Source organism: Leptinotarsa decemlineata, unplaced genomic scaffold, assembly GCF_025532065.1.
Source record: "Leptinotarsa decemlineata unplaced genomic scaffold, Ldec_3_MD MMD2_P_RNA_scaffold_5, whole genome shotgun sequence".
NCBI lineage: Eukaryota > Metazoa > Arthropoda > Insecta > Coleoptera > Chrysomelidae > Leptinotarsa > Leptinotarsa decemlineata.
Genome location: NW_027412532.1, coordinates 7,880,602 through 7,907,435, shown reverse-complemented (window position 1 = coordinate 7,907,435; position 26,834 = coordinate 7,880,602). Strand labels below are relative to the sequence as shown.

General features: G+C 34.0%; 1 protein-coding gene across 4 annotated transcripts in view; it reads left to right on the top strand.

The window, feature by feature from the left end:
• Positions 1–882: 882 nt before the first annotated feature.
• LOC111514253 (innexin inx7) overlaps positions 883–26,834 on the top strand; it is a 37,582-nt gene continuing 11,630 nt past the window's right edge. Inside the window, exons 1-6 of one of the 4 annotated variants that reach the window (XM_074169447.1) lie at positions 883–1,157; positions 11,904–12,165; positions 15,023–15,070; positions 15,837–16,020; positions 16,080–16,197; positions 18,247–18,475. In XM_074169447.1, coding sequence (XP_074025548.1) covers positions 11,923–12,165; positions 15,023–15,070; positions 15,837–16,020; positions 16,080–16,197; positions 18,247–18,475 — 822 coding nt within the window. In that variant the 5' untranslated portion in view covers positions 883–1,157; positions 11,904–11,922. Of the gene's footprint in view, positions 1,158–5,611; positions 5,753–9,880; positions 10,026–11,903; positions 12,166–15,022; positions 15,071–15,836; positions 16,021–16,079; positions 16,198–18,246; positions 18,476–26,834 lie in introns of those variants that run through there. The other 3 variants (XM_074169449.1, XM_074169450.1, XM_074169451.1) reach the window with 3 other exon arrangements.

The following is a 26,834-nucleotide window of genomic DNA, read 5'->3' as shown; positions in this document are numbered from 1 at the left end:
TTATCCGTTAACCAGCTGTCGCACCTCTACGAATGACAACCCTCAGAAGTCGAAACTTGTGCGAGCTATAGATTAACGAGGTCTTACCTTTCAACGTGTGATTCCTAACACGGCTTGGACGATAGCAAGTGGAGATCGATCGTTCAGTGGGTATACTTGAAGGCTAGCTATAAATCAAATCATCTGAAGGAACAATTCGTTAAGGCCAGTCTCAACTCCCTAGGTTAATGTTCTATGTGTGATTATGTGTGAAAAGTTTACTTTCCTTATACAAGGAACTGGGCAAATTTCGAATATGCGATTGGTTACCTCGTTCACAGGCAGATGGAGCGATGACAAACCTGTTGTGTGTTGTCCGCTTCAGCTTTGTTCGAGGAATGATACTCTGAAATAATTCGATTTTCAATTATCGGAAATCATCGACTTAATGTTGATGATAGACGCTACTTTGCACTGACGAGGGGTTAAAGAGCTTGTTTTCTGATAGCTTTCAGTCCATTAACCTACAGTGTAGGGAGTTGAGACTGGCCTGAACGTTGTTCCTTCAGATGATTTGAAAAGAGATATATCTGAAATAAATTCATAGACTGTCTTTCAGTCATCTATTGATGTATGCAGAATATGTGTAATAAAAAATTATGAATAAAGTGAAACAGAATTTTAATTACTATACTAGGTATATAAATATAAAATGTTTCTATCCGACATTCTCCTGAGCTTTAAACAACGATTATGTCTGATTAAATGCTTTTAAAAATAGATTGCCCTTTGGTACTCAACAATTACCAACTAATCTACTATACAAGTGACTCGAATTAACGGAGGTGTGTTGAAAACGAAATTAGTTCTCCGTGTTTCATCAGTGTTGACACTTTTCTAGCTACTGAGAAAAATCACTCAACTCCACTTATATAGTTGACTGATAATCTTATCAAACTTGAACAATAGAAAACATCGTTATATTATCGCGCAAGTCTCAGGCCTCCTACAAGTACAAATTTTAATTTACTCTAATTGATAGCATTTGTGCAGCGCCTGGCTTTCGTTTCTTTGGCACCAAATTACACGACGTAATAGTAGCCCGGCAGTTAGACAAATACCGATAATTATTGTTTTTTAAATGCTGCTACCACAAGGTGTTCAGTGATTTATTGTAGGTGAGTTATTTCTGAATTCATCATGATCATGTGTTCTGTATTTGAATCACTCGAGAGCACCTGGTTACCAGGTGGATCATAGTGATAATACTATTAGTTCAAATTAAATCGACATAGAGTAAGAATACCTAATCAGAAGTGAATTGAACATCTTCACTTTGAAAAAGGGTATAGATTTGGCAAAACAAGTAGGGACTACAATAAATATACACATGTTTACTTTACTTATTGATGATATCGTATATGGATAGAAACATGCAATGATTGACAGCGTGATCATGGAAAAAAATGTTTTGCATTTGAACTGACGGTCGATTTCAAGAAACAAATAGGTGGCGTTCTAGGGATAACCATTTCGAAATTGATTGTGAAACCATTTGGAATTTTACTGAATCTATACTATTGTAAATGTGAGAGTTTGTTAGGAAGGAAGTATGTATGTTTGTGGCTCTTTCACGCCTAAACGACTGAACGGATTAAGATGATAAATATAGGCTACAATTTACAAAGGTTTTGTGTGTTTTTGGTGATAATATAACGATAAGTATTAAGTAAGTTGAAAAATTCTTGTTCCCTGAGAGGTAGCTTGGCGTGCGATGCCTATACCGTTCAAGTTACATGCAGATAATGTACCGTAAGATTGTTTATCTTAAATACTTCTATATAACAGTCCGCGATAGCATATATCTACCCAACCAGCAAAATAGTTTTATAATTTCATTGTGTTGCAACAGTTTTATTTTGCTGGTATTTTATAATCACTTCCAAAATGCTAATTGATTATATTAGACGAGCCGTGAACATAATTCAGTTGTGAGCAATAAAAGTGTTTTATAAATTTGACATAGATACGTTTATAAAATAAAATGAAAAATCCGTTATAAAATAATCACGAAATTAACACAGAAACGTTTTTACAATTAACTTATAAAACCTATTTTTCTATAAAAGTAAATTGTTTTGTAGCAGTTTTATAGCACTCTTCTGTGAGGTTTTATGCTCTTTATAAAACTATTACAAGATTATTTTATAACTGCTTTCTGTAGCTTCAATGAAATTATTTTATTGGAATGATTTGAAACACAATTTTGTTTTCATTATCATATTGTCACTTTGATGGTAATTTCCCAATCATTATGTAGTATGGTATATTTGCTACAATTTCAAAACAATAAACTAACTTTTACAAAATCAAATTGCTTCCGCTAATATATATTTGCTGTCGCAAAAATAAAATGCAGCATTTAAGGAAAACCAGCTGACATTGATTTCAGAGGTCGTGTAATGAAGTATAATTTGTCAGTTTTATTTCACTAGCGTCCCAATAAATATATACTTAATAACGTCGTTTAATATTAGTTATTGGAAAAAAAATAAGAAAGGAGGTTCGTTTTAGACGAAGACCCACGTAACCTGGTGCTTCAATTTTGTTCTAGCTAAAAACAGGAAAAAGGTTATTGATTATTAAAATTCGTCGATTTAAGTGGAGCACCATGTTTATGTACACTCACTAGCTCAAAACTCCTTCGAAATTCAGCCTTTATAATCAATGGAAGAAGCTTCTTAGCCAAAACATCCCGACATATAATATTTATATAAACAATACGTGAGAAAACCTTTCTTCATTTTTATTAAAATATATAACTTTAAAAGTAGTCCGACTCTGCCGCAGTACCATCACTCCTAGAACTAAGTGTTTCTTAACATTTTTATATGGGTAACATAGTACCTAAAATATGTTAAACTGCTTGCTATTGATATTTTATAGAACGACGCGATTTTAAAATCATAGCAATTCGGAATACTGACATTAGATGAGTTGAAAATATAAAATACTGCATATATAGTGATACTTACAGACGAAAGTACAAATAGAGTTATTTGCGACCAGAAAATTAATACGTCGACAGAGTGAATTTTTGTATAATCAATAATTTTTTCCAAAACCGTTAATGAAAAAGCGACGCGCTTGAATTTTACTAATAATAGGCTATATATTTGTCAATAAAATTTTATTAGCAGTTAAAATATCAATCTTTGAATCACAAACAATGTTTTAAACACTTTCATAAGTATATAAGTGGAATTATTAAAATGGCCCCTACCTTTCTATTTGTGATTTTTTAGTTGGTGACATATCTAATATATTTTCCTAATGCCTAATATAAACTTACTGTATGCGTCTTTGAGAAAACATTTTGAAAACTTTTTTATTTCATCATTATCGTTTCATGCTGCATTATATTTTATAAAGCTTACTTGGAATTACTGAAAAACTGTTATAAAATTATATTTCAATTATTTTATAAGATTCTCTACGGATAGTGTTAGAAAAATTTAATAGTAAATGCCGAAATGTTCATTAAACTGTTTTGTAGTGTTTCTGAAAGGCCTTACAAAATATTAATAAAGACTATAATGTTTTTATAAAACGGTGCCAATTTCTTATTCATAGCTGTTTTATAAACACATTGAAAACATTTCTGGAAGAAATACAGTTTTATAATTTGTTTCTCCGAAACGTAATCACAACCATTATAAAATATAAAATTGCTAGTTGGACAAGAACGCGACCCGAACGCGGGCAGACACGTGAGGTCAAACGTTATTGACGATTGTGTTAGTTTTGCGAATTTCTTTATGGGAAACAATTCGATTCTCCAAGCTATTCGTTTGAAGTAAAAATATAAATTAATAGCTGTTACCCGCTCTTATATTAACGAACAGCCGAAGCTACTGAATCTAGAATCTTGAAATATGCAGGTAGGTTCTTTGTATAGCCTAAATGATCATCAAGAAACATTTCCGTTTTCAAATATTTCCCTCTGATGCTAATAAATAATCTTAAAGAAAATAGCGAGAAAAATTTAGTTCGATTTGAAACAAGAATGATTTGTATCTTCATCGAACCATGTGAAGAAACATTATTTTTGTTAATAGTTCCGAAAATCAATTCAAAATTTTTCAGATAATATATTTCCGCAGTGTTTCAGTCGATTTGTAAGGGTTCCTTTTCACTCCAACATATGGTTCGTTAAGTCACAATGTTTGATAATTACTTTCAATTCATTGAGGTGTTTTTCCATTGCATATGAGCATGCAGTTAACAAATTTGAAAGTTATTGATTTCTCAATAACTTCTACACCTCATTTGTCTCAAATATTGTCTCTGAAATGAAAATAAGTGTTTAAAAACAGATTTTATTAATACACAAATAACGATTAACAAACGGGAGTGATATTAAAATTTTTTTCGAGAAATTTAATGGCGTACAAAGAATTTTATTATGACTGAAAAATTTATTATTTGTATATTGCTGAACATTTCAAATGATTTTTGAGTTTCAAAGGATTTCTTTGTAAAATTAATAAATTCAATTTCCATGCTACAGTTTTCCATCTACTATTGATATTCATATTATGTCTATGTCTTTCATTAGAAATATACACGTTCATTACGATTGGTTACAAAATTTAGTTAATTGAAATACCCAAGATAGTTGTTAGTTGTCACTGTTGTGAATCTTAGTACAAGGCTATTCAAAAAAGTTGTTAAATAATACAAATTCTCCTTTTTGGGCAAGTTCCTGAATTGTATGTGAATACATTGTTCTCTTTTTTGGATATCTTCGTATGTTTAATTGAACTTCTTTCTTCGAATACAAAAGAAAACATTTGATAATCAACTCCGTTTAAATCAAACGCTTTTTTTTCACTTGCAATGTTATGTTTTTTTTTTCATAAATAAGGTGAATGTCGCAAAAAGCATATATTAAATATGAATTGTATAATGTAACATAATAATAGATTCAATTTGAAGTCGATTTTTTTTCATTTAGAGTATGTTAATAAAAGCTTGTGCTTGGTCTTCTTCGGTCCAAATTTTCAGGAAATAGTGTATTCTCTTGAGACTGAGCGTGCAAAAAAACTGTTTTTCCAAATGAATAATGTTTTGAGTGGTTATTTTATAAAAAGTATTCTAAAATATTCTGTTTCTGTACTTTATACCACTACGAGTTCAATTTCATCATTATATTATATAACTTCAAATGGATTCATATTATGTAATGCAAATATCAAACAACGGGTAGGAGAGAGAATTGCAGGAAGCGATTATCTTGTTTTCCTAATAATTGTACGCTAGTTACACAAAATTTACCGGTTGCCAATGATGTAGATTTTCACTATAAACAGATAAATATTCCAACAAAAATAACTCCACTTCATGATCATCGCTAATTTACAATGACATTTGATATACAAATATGTTGATTGAAAAAAATTACCGTTCATTAAACAAATCGTGTTATCAACAAATTACTCAATTATCTGTGCCACACCTACTTTTCCTCTTACTTCTTTTTCAAATCAATTTTGATTTTCGCCTTACTTTGTCATCAATTGTCAGCAGCATCAATTTATTTCATACAGCAGACCGTGAATCATGAAAGGATCGGTCAATGAGGTTAACGAAGCCTACCGAGATAGGTCCAGTTAACTCTAAATTGAACGCGAAATGCCAAAATCGTTGCAGTTCTTAGTGCTTTTTGGTCTGACGCTAAATAAAGTTTACTGATATAGTGTTGGGATTTCAAGTATGTATTATGAATATTCAATATGCATCAATCAATCTCATATGGGAATTATTGCATGATCGATTTTTGACACTCACACCCTGTGAATTCAATTATTTCACAATGAATATAGTTTAAAAAACTAAAAAACGCGCTTTTGAAGAACATCGAACTAAAAAGTTAAAAACACTTTTTATATGGCACAAAACGCCCACGCTTTCTTCACAATAATACTAGTATTTTTCGTTTGTTATTGTTTTAAGTTTATTTGAAGAAAAATATTTTTAAATTTTCAGTACCATATTTTTTGAAACCGTGTTTTTTAATTTTTTTAAACTATATTTATTTTATCTAAACTTTGGGATTAATCAGCCGTATATTGTTTATAAAAATGACCATTGATATTTTCCAATTCCGGAGAAAAGGCCTGAAAATCAGCTACCAAGCCCAACACAGCAGTCGCGGAAAGGAGGCTCACAAATGAGGCAGCAGGCCCGCGTGTTATTGAAAAAAACCACTTTTTTCAAATGAATAAATACATGTGAGTTCGAATTATATCAAGGAGGTTATGTACAACGCCATCTGCCCGCGGTTCACCGCTACTTCTTTTCTGTTAAAATTATCCGTGTGTTTGTGGATCTCTATTGCCTCCCGTATCATTCGGCTACGGTATCCCTGGTTGGGGGCAATTAGTTCTGTATTTTCAAACAAGATTCTGTGGTCTCCTTCACTCAGTACGTGTTCTGCGACAGCTGACTTGTCCGTTTGGCCTAGTCTGCAGTTCCTTTTATGCTCTTTTAGTCTTGTTCTCATGGATCGTTTGGTGGTTCCGATATATACCTTACCACAAGTGCACGGTATGCGATAGACCCCTGCCGCTGATAATGGGCCTCTTTTGTCTTTAGCCGACCTGAGGCTACCTGACAAGGCATAAATACGCTTTACGAAGTCTAAAAGGTAGTCATCGGACAGCAAGCCATGATGGTTAAACCTTTGAAGAAGCTAGCCATTCGCGCCAGCGAAACGTCAGGAAGAAATTCCAAAAATCCACGGATATCAAACTCGAAAATCAATGACACTGAAAACCGTGAAAGTCTGAACCATTTCGTTCTTTTGGATTTCTCAGAATGAAATGTTTTATTTGTTGTTTGAACTTATGGAAACTAGTTATTATCTTCAGTACTTATGATGTACTGTTTGGAACCTTTGGTGTAGTAATGAATATTACTGGAGTTTTTTACTGGGAAAAAACTCCAGTAATATTCATTATCTTCAGTGCATGAGGTAGAAAATTATACTTAATTCCATTGTTTACACAAAATTCTATGCAAATTCTTTGATCAATTTTTCTTGCTAGCAGAAAATCGCCGAACAAGCTAAATACTCCTAACTTTTATGCCTCTCACCAACAAACTAAACATCCTAAACATCCTAAACGGTGAACATATGTTCCAAACGAGTGTACCAACATAAACAAATGAAAAATTGCTAATCGAATGCACATAGCTCGCGAAAGTTGAACATTCACCTTATTTTTTGAATGGTCCACGTATAGCGTGTTGCGATTTTGTAAACCAGTGAAAATTTCACAAAGTTACTTGGATCAGTTCATTTCAATATTCCGAAATGAAGAGGATTCAGATCATTCATGACATTCTCACTAATATGAAGTTCAATTGTGGCTGAATGGAATAAACTAAATAAGGGGTTAGAATCCTGATCTAAATAACTTCCGCTTAGTCAGTATGGAATGTTCAACAATTACTTTGAAATATTCACTTCAGAGTAAACAGTATTTGACACTTCAATGATTTCAACGTATTTTATATCGGTTCTCACGTCATCAAATGCGATATTGATATTTGATATCAACAAATAGTTTCTGATGACAAAGACAAACAAGTTAATCTACCACCTGTGGATAATATTCGAAGTTTATCAGTTATTCAAGTCAAAGAACATTTCGAAATTTCAAAAATTCCCAGAGATATCAAATTTTGTCAATAGTTGAAAAGTATGCTCGAAACTTATTATCTTATTATCATTTTCAATGCTATGAAAAGCGTTTATTAAGCAAAAATCTAAATAATATGTACACACAACAAGTGACGTAATTTACAATTCTTCAGCCTTTCAATCGAATGCCCCCATGAATAAAAGATTAATAAGAGTATGGTCTGGAATAACCAAAAATTACTATTTATTTTCGGAACTAAAAACCTTATCACTGTAAAATTGTTTCTAAAACTGGAACGAATATACAACTATTACTTATTATTGGAAACCTTTTATCGTCACCTTCTAAATTATTTGAACAAATGATTTATTCAAGATTATATGGATATGTTGAGAATAGTATAATGCCTCAGCAACATGGCTTCGTTTCCAAAAAATCTGTTAATACAAATTTATTCAGCTCTGTTTCTACAGGGTATGAAACACTTGAGAGTGAGTCACAAATTGATGAATTATTTACTGATTTTACAAAGGCTTTTGACAAAGTTGATCACGATGTACTATTAACAAAAATGAATGAGTTTGGACTCTCTGATAGCATACTCAAAATGTTTTTGAAGTTAACTTGAAAATAGATTTTCAGTGGTTAAGCATAATGGAAATACCTCGGGGAAATATGAAGCTAATTCTGGAGTACCACAAGGATCCAATTTAGCACCCTTGGTCTTTGTTATGTTTATTAATGACTTGCCCTCAGTTCTCAGGTACTCAAGCTGTTTGTTATTTGCAGATGATCTCAAGATTTAAAAAAAATTGAAACTGTCAGAGACAATGTTATGTTGCAGAAAGACTTGCAATATGTTTGCGAATGGAGTTGTAAAAATAAACTATTTTTCAATAAAAAAAATGCAGTGTTATGAGAATAACAAGGTTAAGAGATCCGATACTATTTGATGACATGATGCAAGAAGAGGGGTTAAAGAGCGTTATGGAAATGAAAGATCTGGCTATTACATACGATGATAAACTATCCTTTTCAAATCATGTAAAAAATATAATTAAATCAACAAACCGTATCATGTTAGGCTTCATAGTAAGACAAACATCATATTTTTCCAATATAGAAGCTATAAAGATTTTGTACTACACATTAGTCAGATCGAAACTTGAATTCGGATCAGAAATTTGGTTAGGAGAATATCAAACTACACTTTTCGAAGTAGAAGAAATTCAAAACAAATTTTTAAGATTTTTGTACTACAAAAAATATCGTATATATCCTGACTACAGAATAGTTAGAACAGCACAATTGAGAAATGAATTCAGAATACCTATTGTCTCTGGACAATAGAAGAAACCGGAATATATTGATATTGCTATTAAAAATACTGAATCATGTAGTCAACTCTCCTGAACTCCTTACACGGATAAGATTCAATATGCCTGCAAGAAGAACGAGAAATTCTCTTATGTTCAATTTACCCCTAGTTTGTACTACTGTTAGGTCACCACTCATAATCATGTTGCGATTAGCCAATACATTCAACTTACTGATGGATATAGATTGGACAGTTTCATTCAGCGCTTTCAAAAAACTCGTTTCACAGTTCACAATAAACTTATTGAGCATAAATTAAGTATCAGAATGTAAGCCATATAAATGTATCTATTTAAATTTATATTCCAAAAATATTTTTTTATTCGTGTAATAAGGCCTTGTAGGCCTGTTTGAATAATAAATAAATAAATAAATAAAAAGGAAGATTTCGGCCTTCGAATTCTCAATCTTTATACAAAAAATGTGGAAATCTCTCAAAGAGTTTATTTTGAAATCAGTTGCTTTCTTCATTTCTTTGGAAGAGAACAACATTTTTTTGTTCAAAGATGAAGATTAAGAAAGTCAAAACCATTCTTTCACAAAAATCAATTTCTCCACTTTCAATTTAAATACTTTTTATTGTTATTATCACAATGATATAAAACTAACAGTTATATTGCGACATATTTTGTTATCATTTCGTTATGAAGAGAAGCAAAGTCTGTTTGGTAATTCAGAATAACAAAATTATCTCATACTTCATTAAATTAATATATAACAACTGTTGTGATTCTGACAAATATATTTGTGAATATATCTGAGGCATAAGTTCAGTACGGCTAAATGTTTTCATATAGAGTTTTCCAATTGCTTATTTTTATAGTTTAGTCAATATTATATAAACTGTCTAAGAGGTTTTGGAAATAATTAAATCAACCTAATCAGGATACAATCAAAGAACACCTCTTGAATTATTACATTTCACAAAATATTTGGGAATTAGGAATAGCACGTTGAAAGGTAAGACTTCGGTTATCTTTAGCTCGCATAAGTTTTGACTTATGCGGGTTGTCGTTCTCAGAGAGGGATTATTGGAAATATAGATTTGAATATTTGGAAGTGACGGATGTGACAATGAGAAATATTTAGACATGGACATATTCTGCACAGCATTTCTGTTCGTAATATGTTTACAAATGATACCAAATATATCAGACTGTTGGAAGTCGGTGTCATAATTAGCGACATGTTTTGTATTGTATCCATTATCACCAATTTGAAAATATGATAGATTGATGAAAGTTCACAAACAAAACAAATATTAATTTGAGTAAATGCATCAAAAACAATAAAAATAATGAGTTGTTCCTAGATAGGTAAAAAGTTTAAGTAATGACTTCATCATGTAAAATTTTGTCACGTAAAAATATCCATAATGATTCAAATTATTATGAAAGCTGATACAGAACAGTGGCGGATCCAGCCAAGGGTCGCGGGAAGCCCCCCTTGCACGCAAAAAATGTTCAATTGTGGTGCCTAAGCCAGTCCTACACTCTTGCCTATCATCAAACCGCAACCGATAAACAGATTCCTGCTGAGTCCTCTCAACTTATTCAAATAAAAGAACTATCACTAGTTCAAATAAAAAATATGTTCAATGAACATCTCAATATTTATTTATGTGGTTGCCTTTTATATTCTGCCAAGTCAGGACTATACGGCGGATGACTCATCAAATCGATGTTTTGGGCCGATGTGTGAGAGTTCGCATTGTCGTGGTGAAGAGTGATCCGTCTTCGGCGGTTGGTTTTCCTGATTTCTTGGAAGACAACTGGCAATGGAATGGTTGTGTTCCACTCAGAATTGACTGTTCTGCGTTGTTCTAGTGGTACGGTTGCGACATGTCCAGTTTTTCCGGAGAAACAGGCGACCATTTGCTTGGAAGTGCTTCATGCGCGAACAACTTTTGTTGGATTTGACTCGTTTTGAAACACCCATACAGTCGACTGCTATTTATTTTGAGCTCATACGCTTAAATCCACGATTTATCACCTGTCATGATGTCATAGATGTGTTTCGAAGCACCGCGATCGTATTTTTTGAGCATTTCCTTCGACCAATCGACACGAGCCCTTTTTTAAACGATTAACAAATTGTGTGGGATCCAACGCGAACAAATTTTTTTTGACAGTCAAATGTTTCTGCAATATTGAATGTATGCTGGTCCCACTAATGCCTGAGGTTATCTCAATCTCACGATAGGTCATATGACGATCTTGCAATATCAGTTCGCGCACAGCATCAAGCAGCATCAATGGTTTTCGGAACAACAACTGATTTTGGACGACCTTCACGAAATTCGTCTTGAAGTGAACCACGACCACGATTGAAATCACCATACCATCGATAAATACTTATTGGAGCTTCATCGCCAGAAATTGAATTAAGTTCATCCATGCACTGTTGCTGAGTTAATCCACGTCGAAAGTTGTAAAAAATAATCGCACGAAAAAGTTCACGATTTAATTCCATTTATGGGCCGAGATGAATCTATTAACTAACTGTAAACAACGCGAATAGCGCGCGTATAAGCTCAAAAATGTCCAACTTTACGATAGAACTGTCAGTTGCCAGATTGCAACACTAGAGTTGCCAAATCCCGAAACATAAAAGGGAACCTATTGTAGTGAAACATATATCTCAAGTGCGCTTTCCTCTCAATAAATTCCTAGATCCGCTCCTGATACAGAACCTGTACAAACACTATTGTGACGCCCGAAGATACACTAGTATAGCGAAACATGTGACACGTGCCGGGGTTTTGTGAACTTTTAAGTGGAAATCTCACATCAAAGTGTGTTTTTTGATTACATCACCAATTTGGTTCTTCTGTTTCAGCCAATAGTATCCAAGAATCATGAGCTTGGTGAGTACCTTCAGTGTCATCAAATCGAACTTCAAACTAGCACCACAACAGTATATCATAGACAACTGGGTGTTCAAACTACATTATAAAGCCTCGGTTTTATTTTTTCTGATCGCAACAATTTTGGTGACTTCAAGACAGTACATCGGGGAACATATCAGATGCATTGCAGATGGAGGTGTTCCTGAACATGTGATGAACACTTTTTGTTTCTTCACAACAACTTTCACCGTGGTGAGTATATCTACATTCATGAGTCATATTTAGAAATATTTCAGCGAATGTATCAGACAATTTAGACATTTATCCAAATGCTTCATAGTTATTCAAGTCAGTTTGGGAAAAGCTACCAATAAATATCTGATCAGATTCGAAATAACCCATTCAGTTATTGAACTTTTCGAAAATTCAGTTTCAATATTCTGAAAGCCATAAAAATCTTCCATATTTTACAAATCTACCTTTTAAGCAATGGGGAATATTCCTCCTGACGAAAATGAAGTAGTTTTCATAAAAGAGCTCTAAAACAACGCATTTTAACTTGTCATTTCAACCTTTTTCTTTAAAAAATGATTTAAATACTTAAAAAAGAGAAATGAAATAATGCATTCAACATTTAAAGGGATTTGTTTCTATTTCACCATTTGGCAACATCGGTTATAGCTAATAAACAACGAATCTGTAACCTGTATGAGACGAACAAAGGTGACATATTTCTAAGGCGTGCTGTTCTATTTACTTATGTTCCGAGTTCCGAGACATTCTGTGATATATGACATTTTGTGCACCTAACCTATCTTTCTCTACATAAATAAATAACAAAATAACTGTTGTTTATGTGGCTTGTGGGGGTGGTATTAAACTATAATTTATATTCTGCCTTGATTGTTGATTTATAAAGATAATTTTCCTTTTTTAAAGTATAATATCTAGGTACGTATAAATTATTTCAACTTGATATAGGCGCTGTACCAATATATGAATTAGAAACAAATCCCTTTAAAAATTAAAACTCAACATTCGAAACATCAATTTGAATACTTTTCGAAGTGAATTGGAAAAAGTCATGAATTAAACTCAACTTTATTTTGTTCAAACTTGCATTTGCTGTAATAACCCAAATTGAGGAATATTTCTCATTGCACGGAAATCGAACGATGGGAAATCTACAAGAACACTAAAACAGCCTTCAATTGAAGAGGCATAGAACTTCATCTCCAAAAAATCCAAAAAACTAGTATTATTCAAGTTCCAAAAACACTTTTATTCTGTAACTGATCTTGAAAGCTCAGCTCTGTTTTCACTTTCCTAGCACTAGTATGTTGACCAACATAGATAATCCTATTTCTTGGTGCCCAACAACAATAGAAGGAAATATCTAATTGTCTCTTGGAATACTTCTTTGTTCATCCACATTGACTCGAGTTCGTAATATTGTAATAGACCTTTGACTATTAGTGGTCAGCTGACTGGTGAGTTGTTAATAGAATGCCAAAAAACGTCACTAATCAAAGTCTGATCATGTATATACCGTGTATGTACTATGTATGTACTACGTATATACTATGTATGTACTATGTCTGCACTATGTATGTACTAGGTATGTACTAGGTATGTACTAGGTATGTACTAGGTTTGTAATATGTATTTATTATACAGTGTCCTCATTTCAAAACTTTCCACGCCTAGTACTTCGTTTAGCAGGAAGAATTTTCCGTAGGCAAAAAACACGTCAATTTAGATATCGAGAGGAAGTTTAAAACCAATGCCAGTGGTATTTTAGGTTTAACCCTCTTACCCCTAGCTACCCCCACTAAATAATTTTGAACGACACCCCCTCTCTTGTAACACATCCATTTTGAAGATCTAAAAAATCCTCACTCAACACCGTTAAGAAAACCGAAATTGGTTGATCCGTTCTCGTAAAATTGGGCCAGTGGTAGCGGTTCATAAATTTTTGCATTTTGTTATAATTCATTTTCTTTTTGGACGGATCAACCAATTTCAGTTTTCTAAACGGGGTTGAGTGAGGATTTTTAAGATCTTAAAAATGATGTGTTACAGGATAGGGGGTGCCATTTAAAATTAATAAGTGGGGGAAGCTAGGGGTAAGGGGGTTGAACCTAAAATACCACTGGCTCTGGTTTTGAACTTTCCCCTCGATATCTAAATTAACGTGTTTTTTGCAAATTCTCCCTGATAAACGAAGTACTAGGGGTGGGAAGTTTCGAAATGAAGGCACTGTGTATGTATTATGTATGTATGTATATACTATGTATATATTATATACCAATATAATCAGTGCTTCAATAATACATACATAGAACAATGAACTCTTGGAAAGTAAGAAAGATAAAAAATATTTCCTTGAAAAAAGTTATGTTATTTTTGTCAGAGATTTTTCGGTTGCAAAGTTAAGCAATATTTGAAAAAAATGTGTAAAAATATCGAATAGAAGAATTTTTCTATGCGTCTAGAATATATTTTTTTTTTAAATGAAAGGGTCTATTTTTGGGAGAGATTGATTTTTATTAAAGAAAATTTTTGGCTTTCTAGTTCTTTAAACAACAAAGTGGGATTCTTAAAAAAAAAGGAAGAAAGCAATTAATTTCAAAAAGAATTATTTACTAAGATGTGTAGATTATGCAAATGAGTAACTTTCACACAAAAACTGGAAGGAAAAATCCTCTCGAAACAACTACTTTCGTATAAAAAATACTTTAAAAACAACAACTTTTATTTAAACATTGAACTTTACAAAAAAACAACATTTCTTCTATTCAGTGCTTTCACGACTGTCGTCAATGTTTTGATTGGCTTCCAGGTTTTGCCGTTGTCTTTTTTGGTTATAATCTCTAAACGTTTCGACTACAACTGCGGCAGTCATTTTCAGTGGCGTCGTCGAAGTATTCTTCTTGACGTGTCAACTATCACATCTTTGTAAATAATTTATTTTGATATCAATTGCTTTCACCCTTTCTTTGGAAAACTTTTTGTACAAAGATGGATAAGCAGAAAGCCAAAACCTGTCTTTTCTGAAAAATATTATCTTCATTCGGGAAGAACTCTTGATTTTTTTATATCTTTGCAGCCATATGTCAATACATCCAACGAAGCTCTGGAAAAACTACGATACGAGGTTTGCAACTTGTATCTTGCATGACACTTTTGAATTTCACATTTGAGTATTGTGAATTGTATTAAAAACACTTTGTAAATTTTATATATTTATATATTTTCATATAAACACATAAACAGTATTGGTCAGTATTGAAATATCAAAACACCCTTGACTAATTTCTTGATCATGGATATACATCTTCTTTTTTGAAATTTGAATTTTCCAATTTCTAAAATTTCCCAATTCTGTGAGTTTTTGATTTAGAAAAATTGTCAAACGTTCTACTGAGTACTGGACTGTTCCTAATTGTCATTATAATAATGTTCGAACAAGACTACAAAATCCTACGAAGTGTAAATATGAGAAAGAATAATTAATGAACTTAATGAATACGAAAATGTGAGAATCAAAAACTTCTTGTTTTTTTATTTTCAGTTCACCCTTTATTTAGCATGAAGAACTCAACTCTGCATAATACGTAAAGAAATCGCAAGCAATTACTGGAAAGGATATTACATTTTTAGTTTGCAAGTGCAGACTGTGTAAGGACTGCTTTTTTCATTCAACCATATTGACAGTAGAAGAAGCATGCTCTAAAGTCCATTCTGGCGTGACACTTCATTTCAGACTATTTCTTTGAATATTGATTCCTATCCTATTTCAAGATATGTTGTTATTATTGATCTTTTATTAATTTGCACCGACTTGTCTTTGGAATTGTTTCACTTGCATAAATTCCACTACGGGTGGTCAACTTTTTAACAAATCCACTTCAAATTTTCAGATAAAGGACCTGGATGCCAAATTACTGGATTCCGGTAATCTGGCTCATCCTGGAGTGGGACCTTATGGAATAGACTCAGCGGAACCCATTAAAAGACACGCCTACTACCAATGGGTCCCCTTCGTTTTATTTTTCCAAGCTATAATGTTCTATTTGACCCATATCTTATGGAAAAAAATGGAAGGTACAGAAATCTCATAAATTCACTCTCAGGCCATTTCTACTTTTATATAATACTTGCAGGAGGACGATTGAGGTACTTAGTTGATGGGCTGAAATTTGCAGCATACGCTTTGGAAGAGAAGGAATATCACTTCAAAGAAAAAGATAAAAAGTTAAAAATTCCCAGTAAAGCAGAAAGGTATGTTAAGTGGACCACCAAAAAACATCTTATATTAGAGAGTACTAGAAATCCATAAATATGGAGGCATTGAAAATTACAAGAATCTGAGGTCCTCTACCTCTGAACAGTTGTTTGACTCCCTCATTAGTTCGAACTTCCATCATCTAATATGATTTGAAATCGCTGAAAAACCAAATAAAATTAACTTTCTCATTAGTTCTTCCTTATTCAGAGGAATCGGGCAAATTTCGGATATGCAGTTGGTTAGTACCTCGTCCACTAGATGGAGTGACATTTTTGTTATTCGCTGCAACTTAGGACGAGGAATGAAATACTCTGAAACAATTTCGATTTTCAATTATGGAATATCATTGACTTTAAGTCGATGATAGTCACTATCTTGCACTGACGAGTGGTTAAGGAGACCGAAACCGATCTGCAAGTGTGCCCGTTCCAAAATTGAGGGTCACATCCTTCAGTTCTATCGGCAATTGCATATGCAGGAAATTTTCTGTGGAGATTACTGCACTGACGCCTGTTGGATATAATCCAACGCCATTTGTGGTATTAGCCAGGGGAGTAGTTTTCTGATAGGCGTCAGTCCATTCAAGCTACTGTATAGGTATATCTGAGCTTGAACATTTATAGTTCATTTCTTTAGATTTAAATAAAAATAAAGTTGAAATTAATAGCTGAAAATAACAATTATATTGAGCAAAAAACTCTGAAATTACATCACAATAAAATGAAAAATAGGCAAAATTTCAAAAATTGAAACGAAATAAAAAATTAAGAGATTTCAAGTTATTTCACAACGTTTCGATTGTTAGTATCCACAATCGCCTTCGGGTGATTCCCGATAGATGAATATTTATAGGTCAGTCGAGTGCTCTATTTACCCCCTCTTCCTTCGCTTCACCGGTTTAGCGGGAAATGACCGTTTAACAGGGGGAGTTGACCGTTTTCCGCTCGATTTTGGGTGTCCATATGTTGCGTAACTCTACACTAGCTTGGCTGAATGTGTCGTTGGACAACATATATGCAGCTACTTTGAACTTCCTCTCAAACCAGTGGTCTTCCCTGTGAATGTTCTTAGCTTGGAATCACTTAATGTTATGTTGATGAATCCAAACATGCTCTGCTATTCCCGATTGTGCTTCTCTGTGCTCGGCACAGAGACTTACAATAGCCTCTTACTTTCACCGATATAGGATTTTTTGCACTCACAGGTATCCGGTAAATGCAACCAGACCACCAATCGCAGCCCGCGTTTGGTAACCTGGTTTTCGTGAGGCTGCTACGGATGGTGTTTGCGGATCTGGAGCAGGTTCTGATGTTGTACTTGGGCCCAATTCACTTTATACTTTTTGACAATCCTGTGATATAGTAAAAGTACAAGCACTGGTTGTGACGGCTTCTTTTCCTTGCGAGTCTTTTGCTGTCTTCTATCCAAAGTCTGTTCCACCATCACTTTGGAGTAACCACTCCAATGAAGATATTTTTTGATGATGCCTAGTTTCTTCTCGAGACTTTCCTTCGTATTACACCGTCTACAAGAGTCTTGATGATTCCTTTCTTAGTCGATTGATAGTGGTTGGATTCCTGGTTCAGATACTGTCCCGTGTGAGTAAGTTTTCGCTATATAAATGTTTACCATGTAGCGTCGGTCCTCTTCACCATTACATCCAATGGCAATTCGTTGTGGACTTCCTTTTCCATTGTGAAGGTGATGTTCTTATTTCCAGCTATTCATTTCAATGCTATTTGTTCTTTCAGGGACTTCACTATTATATCATTTTGGACAATGGGAGTCCAAACTGATGAAATTCATCACGAAACTTTGCCAGCCACCTTCAAAGGTACCAATACTTTTATTCAATAAATCAGTCATCAGGTGTGACTGTAGATATTGAACTCATATACGAGTATAATGGCGGCGTCACTACAAAAAATTAATAAATAAAAAATAAGTAGAATCACGTCATTTGTACCAAGTGTTTAACTAATAATGTCGGAGGGCAACAAAAATATATATATGAGGGATGAAAGAAAAATTTGTTGTTTCAGAGAACAGAAAATCCAAGAAGTTCGAAATCTATTTCTGCAAGGGATGTATGTGAACAGAGGATGGTCAAATAAGCTGGTTTTATGCGAAATACTGAATTTTCTACACGTAATATTACAGATTTATATTACTGACACTTTTCTTAGTGGAAACTTCACCAGTTTGGGTTCACATTTATGGTCAGAAGGACTCGAATCCAACGTCGATATACTTGATGAAGTGTTTCCAAAGGTATGTGCATACTTTTTCGTTCATGTATCATACACAGAAATTATTACAAGAATCATGTAACGAATGAATCAATTATACTTCTACTCAGCAACCCCTCATATGTTTAAAGATGCAAGATCGTCGGAAATGCCATTTTCTTATTTCAACCTCCTCTTGGCTGGGGTTGAATCAAATAGGTGAATGAATGTCATTACGATGTCATCGATGACATAAGCAGATCAAGCTTATTCCGTGACATTAAAAATCGTAATTCATGAGTGAATTGTGTGTATTTTCTATAATGTTATCCAATTTGGTAATGAAGAGCCTTAGGGCAAGTGTCTTACGGCGAAACATCGATGTATACCAGTGAGGATGACAGTGTTCCATGTAAGTGCAATTTGTTACCATTCATTTAAAGTAGAACTCATGTGAATGATATCTGATTTTAATCCACAATGAATGTTTGAAATACAAACTGAGTAGACCAAAGTATCTTCTGTATAATTCAGTGTTCATATAGAAGTATTTGTTTCGAAAGAATTTTTTTTTCGTGTAATTCAATATTTATATGAAAGTAGCTGTTTCAGGAGGACATTCTTTCAGTTTGTATCTGAAAGTTACTTCTTTGCATGATCGACACACCCATGTATAGAGTTACCTATTTTCGAATTGATTACTTTCTTCCTTTCTTTGGAAGATTCCCTCATCTTTTTTTGTATCAAGATGGAGTAGTAGAAAGCCAAAAACTTTCTTTCCCAAAAATTAATCACCCATAAAAATATAACTCTTTCAATTCATACAATAAATTATAATGAATAATCTCTAAACACACGCAAGGAGCTTTAAACCCAATTCAAAGCTGTATGGATATATTATTTCCATATAATGAAGTAAGTATTCGATATATGATGGAATTGGCCGATACTTGATGAAAATCCATAACTAACGTTTTCAAAAAACACTATATTGTGAGATTTTCACTTGAAAGCTTTGCAAAAACACAACACGTGTTTCGCCATACAATGGCTTCTTCGGGCGTGTTTTTACTGAGTACTTTACTTTACGGGGTTCAACTTCGATGCTTAAATCACCGGAATGAAATTCAGCACCCCAACCTCGACCAGTATGTTCATTAACACTATCATTGCGAAATACCTGGTTAATTTTTCGGGTTCCTTGATATATTGATATTGGTTCATTGATATATTGAGCTATCAAAACACATGACATTTAAACTTGCTGAACTTTTGAAATACCCTTATTGTAGGAAAACAGCGTCAGTTTGCATGCATCAACAGCTGAGTTGAAATTTGGGGTCTCACTTCTAAATGGAAGTCAACTTATATTTTTCAAAGAAGCTATAACTTCGATATAATAATCGACTAAAAAGTAACCTACCAAGTACTTTTGAGAATACCGAAGAGTATTTCAAAAGACGTGGACGTCAAATCGTGAGGTTTTGTTTTTGAAATTACTATGGATCTTCTTCAAGTAACGGCTGAATCAATCAGAACATCATAACCATTTTCAAGCATGGAATACTAAAAGATCAAAACCATAACTTCCTAGATATCTAGTAAAGACAAACACGACAAGACAAACAAATCATCTAGGTCATAATATTTACAGGTAATAAATATTAAACTACGTTTCATCTCATGATATTTGTAGAAAGCCAATATTATGCATATGCACTGCGAAAATAAACATAATAAAAGCAAGAGAACCTTGGAAAAAGTAAACTTTGTCAAAATGAAAACTGACGAAAGTATGTTAAGTTTCGTGAGTTGTAGTGAGGTTCGACATAAAATACTTCAAATATGATGAGCCTACGTGGAAGCAAGAGTGAAGTATCTCTTTGTTTTCTATTAATTTTATGACAGTGAACTATTCAAATTTGTTTAATACACAGTTGAAAAAGTTGTAATTTATTGAATTAGTGCCAAATAATATCGATATTCTTTTTTCTCAACAATCTACACTTGAAATGTTTCAAATGTTGAACCCAATTAATATCTAATCAGACTTAGAAGATCAATATTATTGGAGCCACCAGCGGCTGGCTCCTGCTGGTGGCTCCGTCCATTTTTTTTTACTTTTGGTAACCAAAGTGTTGCCATCCTTACACTTGACTGCAACATACTGGTGATGGGCTAAAGCGTTGGTGGTTTGACCAATCAACTGACAACTGCATTGGCAGAAATTTGGAAAGCTTTCCTAGAATGTCATCGGAAAACGAATCCGTATGTTGCTAGAAATGATACAGAATCAAAAAAAGTCAATGCAGTAAAGCTGCATTAACCTTTCTTGATTAACTGTGGATTAGTTAAATTGACGTATTTCATTGAATGAAAATGGATAATTCAGAAAGTGCATTTGTTTTAAATGTTTTCAAGTACTTCATCATAATTTTCCCAAATTTGTCGAGCAATTACGAAGCATCACACTTTCGAATATTTATGAAGAAATTGCCTCCCAATATGAAATAAAATTCATTATTTTCAATTTTTTCTAACGATTCGAGAAATGGTTCATACGACACTAGCTGGCATTGAAATGTTTTCACTGACCATCCTGTAAAATGGAATCGGCTTCCATACTATGTACATTACCAACCTTGAGGCGTACAATGAAGTCGCAAAAAAAGCATGTCGGTTGTGATGAATGGGCATTAAAATTCCAGCGTGACAAAAGATCAAAAGATCACCTGTAGGTAGGTGTTTTCGAAGGTTTACGAGGTCCATTTTTCCTGTGAGAACCGATATGTACCCGCCAGAACTCGAGTATTGACCCCTGAATAGTTTATTTACCTACTACAGGTTGGTCTCGAAAGCATTGTTCTGACTGAAAAGAATGAAATGTTGGAAAGCTACAAGCTACAGAGAGGGTTAGTAAAGACACGCCTGAAGAAGTTTTTGTATAGCGAAACATATGTTGCCTTTTAATTAAACTGTTTCGTGAAAATCTCACAATGAAGTGTTTGTTTCTTGAGAATACAGAGACCTTCAGCTGCGATGAACAAAATGTTTCAGAACTAAAAATGATAATTCACAAACATGTCTTCCCACATTGTCATCGTGACAACGTGCTTGAGAACAATGTTAATAATATGAGTATTTATCAGTGTTTCTGGGTTAGCAGCCAAGAAATATTTTTCAATTATCCTGTGTCAGAGTGGAACTTGTTGATACCTTTTGGGACAGATCAAATTATTCATTGGTCAAGGTTATGGCTGGTTGGTTTGTGGCTCATTTGCATACACCGGCGACTCGATAAAACTCCACAGGGAAAAGTCTAACGGGGACAAATCGTACGTCAATATATCCACAAATATTTATTATTTTCTACCGTATATCCAATATTGAAGCAGGTTCAGTTTTGTACATTTTTTGCTTCGAATAGCCCCATAAAAAAGTCCAAAGGTGTCAAAGCTGGCGAGCGGGCTGGCCATTCTGTAGGACCTCGACGGCCAATCCAACGACCAGGAAAAGTAGTATCCAAATAGTTTCTTATTTGTCTGGAGTAATGTGGAGGTGCTCCATCTTGTTGGAATACAATATCCATATCGAATTTATTAGGATTCGCTTCGACGGTTTCAGTAATGAGAGGGTCAACAGTAGTTTCCAGCATATTCAAATACATTTCCCCTGTTGAATTTTGATCAATAAATAGGAGGCCTACAATATGGTTTCCCAATATTCCTGCCCAAGCGTTAATTTTTCTGGATATTGGATATGTGTTTCCCGGAAAACGTGAGGGTGGTGTCACTCCAATAGCGGCAATTTTGTCTGTGAACATTGCTGTTTGAAAAATGTACATTCGTCACTAAAACAAATATTGTCGAGATAGGTAGGATGCCTTGCAATGGTTTCCGTCATGATTTCGCAGAATTGTGTTCTTCGATTAGGGTCATCTTCAGTTAATTGGTGTACCATTTTAATTTTGTATGGATGATACCTATCCCTCTTCAAAAGTCTCCACACAGTAGATGGAGACACCTCACAGACATTCGCGACGGAATCAGTAGACTGTTTAGAATTTACAACCATCTCACCATTTATTTGCACGTGCTGTTGTTCCGGAATGGACGGATGACCTGGGGGCTTTTTGTTATGTACACTACCGTTAATTGTGAATTTGGAAACAAGTTCCCTCAAATATTTTCTACAGATAGGACGATTCGGAAAACGTTCATTGAAAATCCTTTGGGTCTCGTGAAAGTTACGCGTCGCACCGTAAATAAAAATCGCTTCAGTTTTTTTTCCAATGGACGAGAATTGACTGTTTTAGAGATGGTTGACGTGGTACCTTTCCACTAGTAAAACTGAAAACTAAATGAGAATATTTTAACTAAAAAATGATGTCCATTGTCGTACTAACATTTTTTGTCGTTTTTATAAACAAAAAATAACTTAACAAACGGGTTGTTGGAATCGCCCTATGGCAGATAAAAAAAAAAATTTCTAGAAATATCGATATTAAAGTGTTTTTATTTAGGAAATTATTAAATGTTCCGCCATTTTGTAGTAGTTGGAGACATTCACATTGTATACTAGGGTTGTGAACTATTTGTTAGGAGCTTCAAAAATATGTGATATAAAACATTACAGTACGGGAGTCCCTGTTGAAAGACCCTATACATCTCCACAGTTTTGAATTGAACGTGAACAATGGTTTCTTGGAAGCTCCAATGTCACAGTAATATTCAAATCGAAAAAAAATTGGATGAGAAATTTTGTTCACCTAGCATTGCAAGAAATAGTAGGTCACTACATCTTTGTTTATCTTTATATTCACTTACCAGTTTTGAAGTCTTGATCTTAAAAATACAGGAATTCTAAACATTCTGTATTTTTTTATTTCATTTCGAAACAAAATCATAAACGCTTGAAGTTTCAACGAATTTTATTTTCAAGCTGATGATTTTCAAGCAAATATTAGAGCATATAGGAAAAGGACAGTAAGCATATAATGCTTACAGTAAGCATATAATGCTTACTGTCCTTTTTTCATAAAAGTTCTGGAATTTAAAGTTTCAGGACTAAAATTGAGAAAATTTCAGCAATTCAATTTACAAATACGGAGACAATTACCAGTTAATGAGTTTATTCAATTCAAGTGATTGCAGAGGTAGACAGCTGATAGTGTTTGAAAAAAATGCGGTTTTAGGGTGGTGGAAACATCATTTGTTGACTGAAAATTAGAACAGTTTCTGGTGTAGAATAACTCTATAACAAGCACTGTTTCCAAACATCAGAACTCTTTTCTGGAAATGCGTTTCATCAACCAAGTTGGAATCCTCAGGAAATGAAGTAGACCAACTCCCAAGTTCAAAATTCACGTATTCATATGTCTTGGGTACAAATTTTTGTCACTATTCATGATCCTCATGATTGATCATGCCACACTTTGCCATTTCCAGACTGTTTTGAAAACATCCAAATATCTAGCATCTTGTACTGATCACAACAATTCTAGACATTGTTCAGCAACACTAAACTCTGTCCACCCAACAAACAAAGTAACGCAAACAATGATAGATGCGTGATCACCACGCACATTTGAATCTATTGGGTAAAATAAATAAGCCTCCTTACACTGGCCAATCAGATTTAACTGCAATCGGCTGGCGACGTTCATTCACGGTCGGAGTGGTGATTTACGTTTTAATGCCTGTGGTGTGTACATATACGGTATTTGGAAATTCAAATTTTTTATGTCATATCAAATACTGATACGGCTGAAAAAACTGCTGATTTGAGTTCTTACACTCCAACTAAAAAAATGTAATTTTCCTATACCCAGAAAAAAATTCTTAGTGCGACTGTGTACAAGAAGCCTTGTTTGGAAGATCACGTGTACCATGCATGATAATGTTTTGAAGCAGTCTGTTGTTTGTTTAGACACAGTGTAGATTTTTCTGTATTCAACTATAAAGCATAACACTCCCAGAATTCAGAAAACCTCTATCGTATTACCTAATTTACCATAAAATGTATTTTATTACTCACTGGCAGACATAATTTCCTCAATATCCCTAAATGTATTCAACCCGTAACGATATTATGAGTTTGTTCCGCCTTTTTCCAGCTTCGGTTTATTAGGGCCAACAGATGTTTACAATTGAAAGATGTAAATAAGATGCACATAAACGATTAATACCACATTTTTAGAATCCAGATAAGCGACTCGTAGGTTAGTATTCGGAAATTATTCATTTGGTGAGCCAGTCTATAGTTAGTTGGAAAAAATGTTTCAAGAACAAATTCTGATATTTAACCTTCCATTACTAGCAGCCAAATGCTCGACATTGGTGCACACGGGCAATTTTTTTCGGAATTCCCTCCCATTTTTGAATTTTTTTCAGATTTGATAGTTTTTAAGATATTTGACAAAAACCAATTCCCAAACCCCAGTGTGTCACCATTTCAAGAATTCACCCCTTTATCTCATTTGTTGAATCAGCGATTTCTATCGAATCTGAAATATTTGAATATTTGTGAAACTTGTCCTGAGGTATATATTGGTCAAACCGGCAGAACATTTAGGAATCGCATCCAGGAACATCAAATGACCTATGTGAAAAAAAAAACAAGTTCAACATATTCAAATCATCTTTTAAGAGAAAATCATATCTTTACTGGAGATTCCGAAATTTTACACATAGGAAATGAACGTAAATTATTTGAAAGCAATGGAAATTAATAAACTTCAGAATTCAAACATTTTACTGAATGGCCTATTGGATTCAAATAGATCACAATTACTGAACTTGTTTTCTTAGAAACCGATGTATCTTAGTCTTCGTAGACTGATATAATATGCTCTAGGTAATTATAATTTAAGAAAGTATTTTAAATATAAATAATATATATAATAATAATAATAATAATATATATAAAAGTTGAGTAGATGTATACCCCGACTCCAGCGAGCTTCTCTAGCAAAACTGAGTGATCGATTTTCTCAAAGGACTTGCTGAAGACTGTGCAAATAGCGTCAACTTGGTGTTTGTCATTGAGGTTATGCAGGATATAATCAGTGTTAGGTTAGGTTGGGTTCCCACCTTGATACCCACGACAACCTTCCCATATGAGGGTTTTTGCACGTCAGCTACACCTGACGATGCCTTAGATTCAACCGTGCAGGGCTTTTTTGCCTCTGCTTCTGGTGAGTCATCACTTGAGCGCAAACGTTTGCTAACCTGCTCATGGGGGGCTTGTTCCTCCACTTGAGACAAATTCTGCGTACGCCGCTCAAGAATTTGGTCCAAGGCAGTTTCATAAGGTACCCCGCTCTTGAGGAGACGACTCAGTCGTTTTCTGGTGGCAACTACCAAAACTTTCTTTAGGTTGAGTTATTGAATCAGGAGTTGAAGAGTTGAGAAGCTCTCGCTTCTGATCTAAATTTACAGCGAGGTCAGTTGGAGCCGTAAGCTCGACATGCATCTCCTCTGTAGACTCGCTCCTGATCTAAATTCACAGGAAGGTCAGTTGGAGTCGTAAATTCGACATCCATCTCCTCTGTAGACTCACTCCTGAATTAAATTTACAAAGAGGTCAGTTGGAGTCGTAAATTCGACATCCATCTCCTCTGTAGACTCACTCCTGAATTAAATTTGCAGAGAGGTCAGTTGGAGTCGTAAATTCGACATCCATCTCCACTGATTTAAATTTCAACCCCAACTGACCTCCCAGTAAGAGGTCAGTTGGAGTTGAAGCTCGACATCCATCTCCTCTGTAGGGGGGTAATATAACCAGCAGGGTCCATCGACTCAGTGTAGGTGAATACGTTTGAATCAACAGATGGTTTCTTCATGAAGCCATGTTGTTCAACATTAATTATGTTTTTGACGTCGAAGAACAGGTTATCAAATAAAACGGATTCAAAAGTTCTTGCTATGATTGACAATTTTGAAATTGATCTATACTTTTTGACAAGTTGTTTGTTGCCAGATTTTGAAATTGGAATTATATGAGCTTTTTTCTATACTGAAGAAAATACGCCCTCTTTAAGGGATTTATTAGAGATTATGTGAAGTGGTAATGCGATATATTTAGTTTTTGAGGAATTTTGTCGGTAGGTCATCGGGTTACGCTCGTTTATTTGGGAGATTTTGAAGTTTTTGAAAGATAGATTGTAAAGGAATGTTATAGGAAGAAATGTTGATATGTGATTCTTGATGTGTTGCGTTAAGAGCTGGAATAATTCTCGGATTGAAAACCGAGAAAAAATATTCTGAAAATGTTCTGCAAATTTCATTAGGGCTTGAGTAATGAGTAGCAAAAAATAAGAGTATCAAAATGGTTTTTACAAAAAATGTTCGTGAAAAGTAACTTAATGAAAGTGATAATAGTTTTTATAAAGGGGATTAACC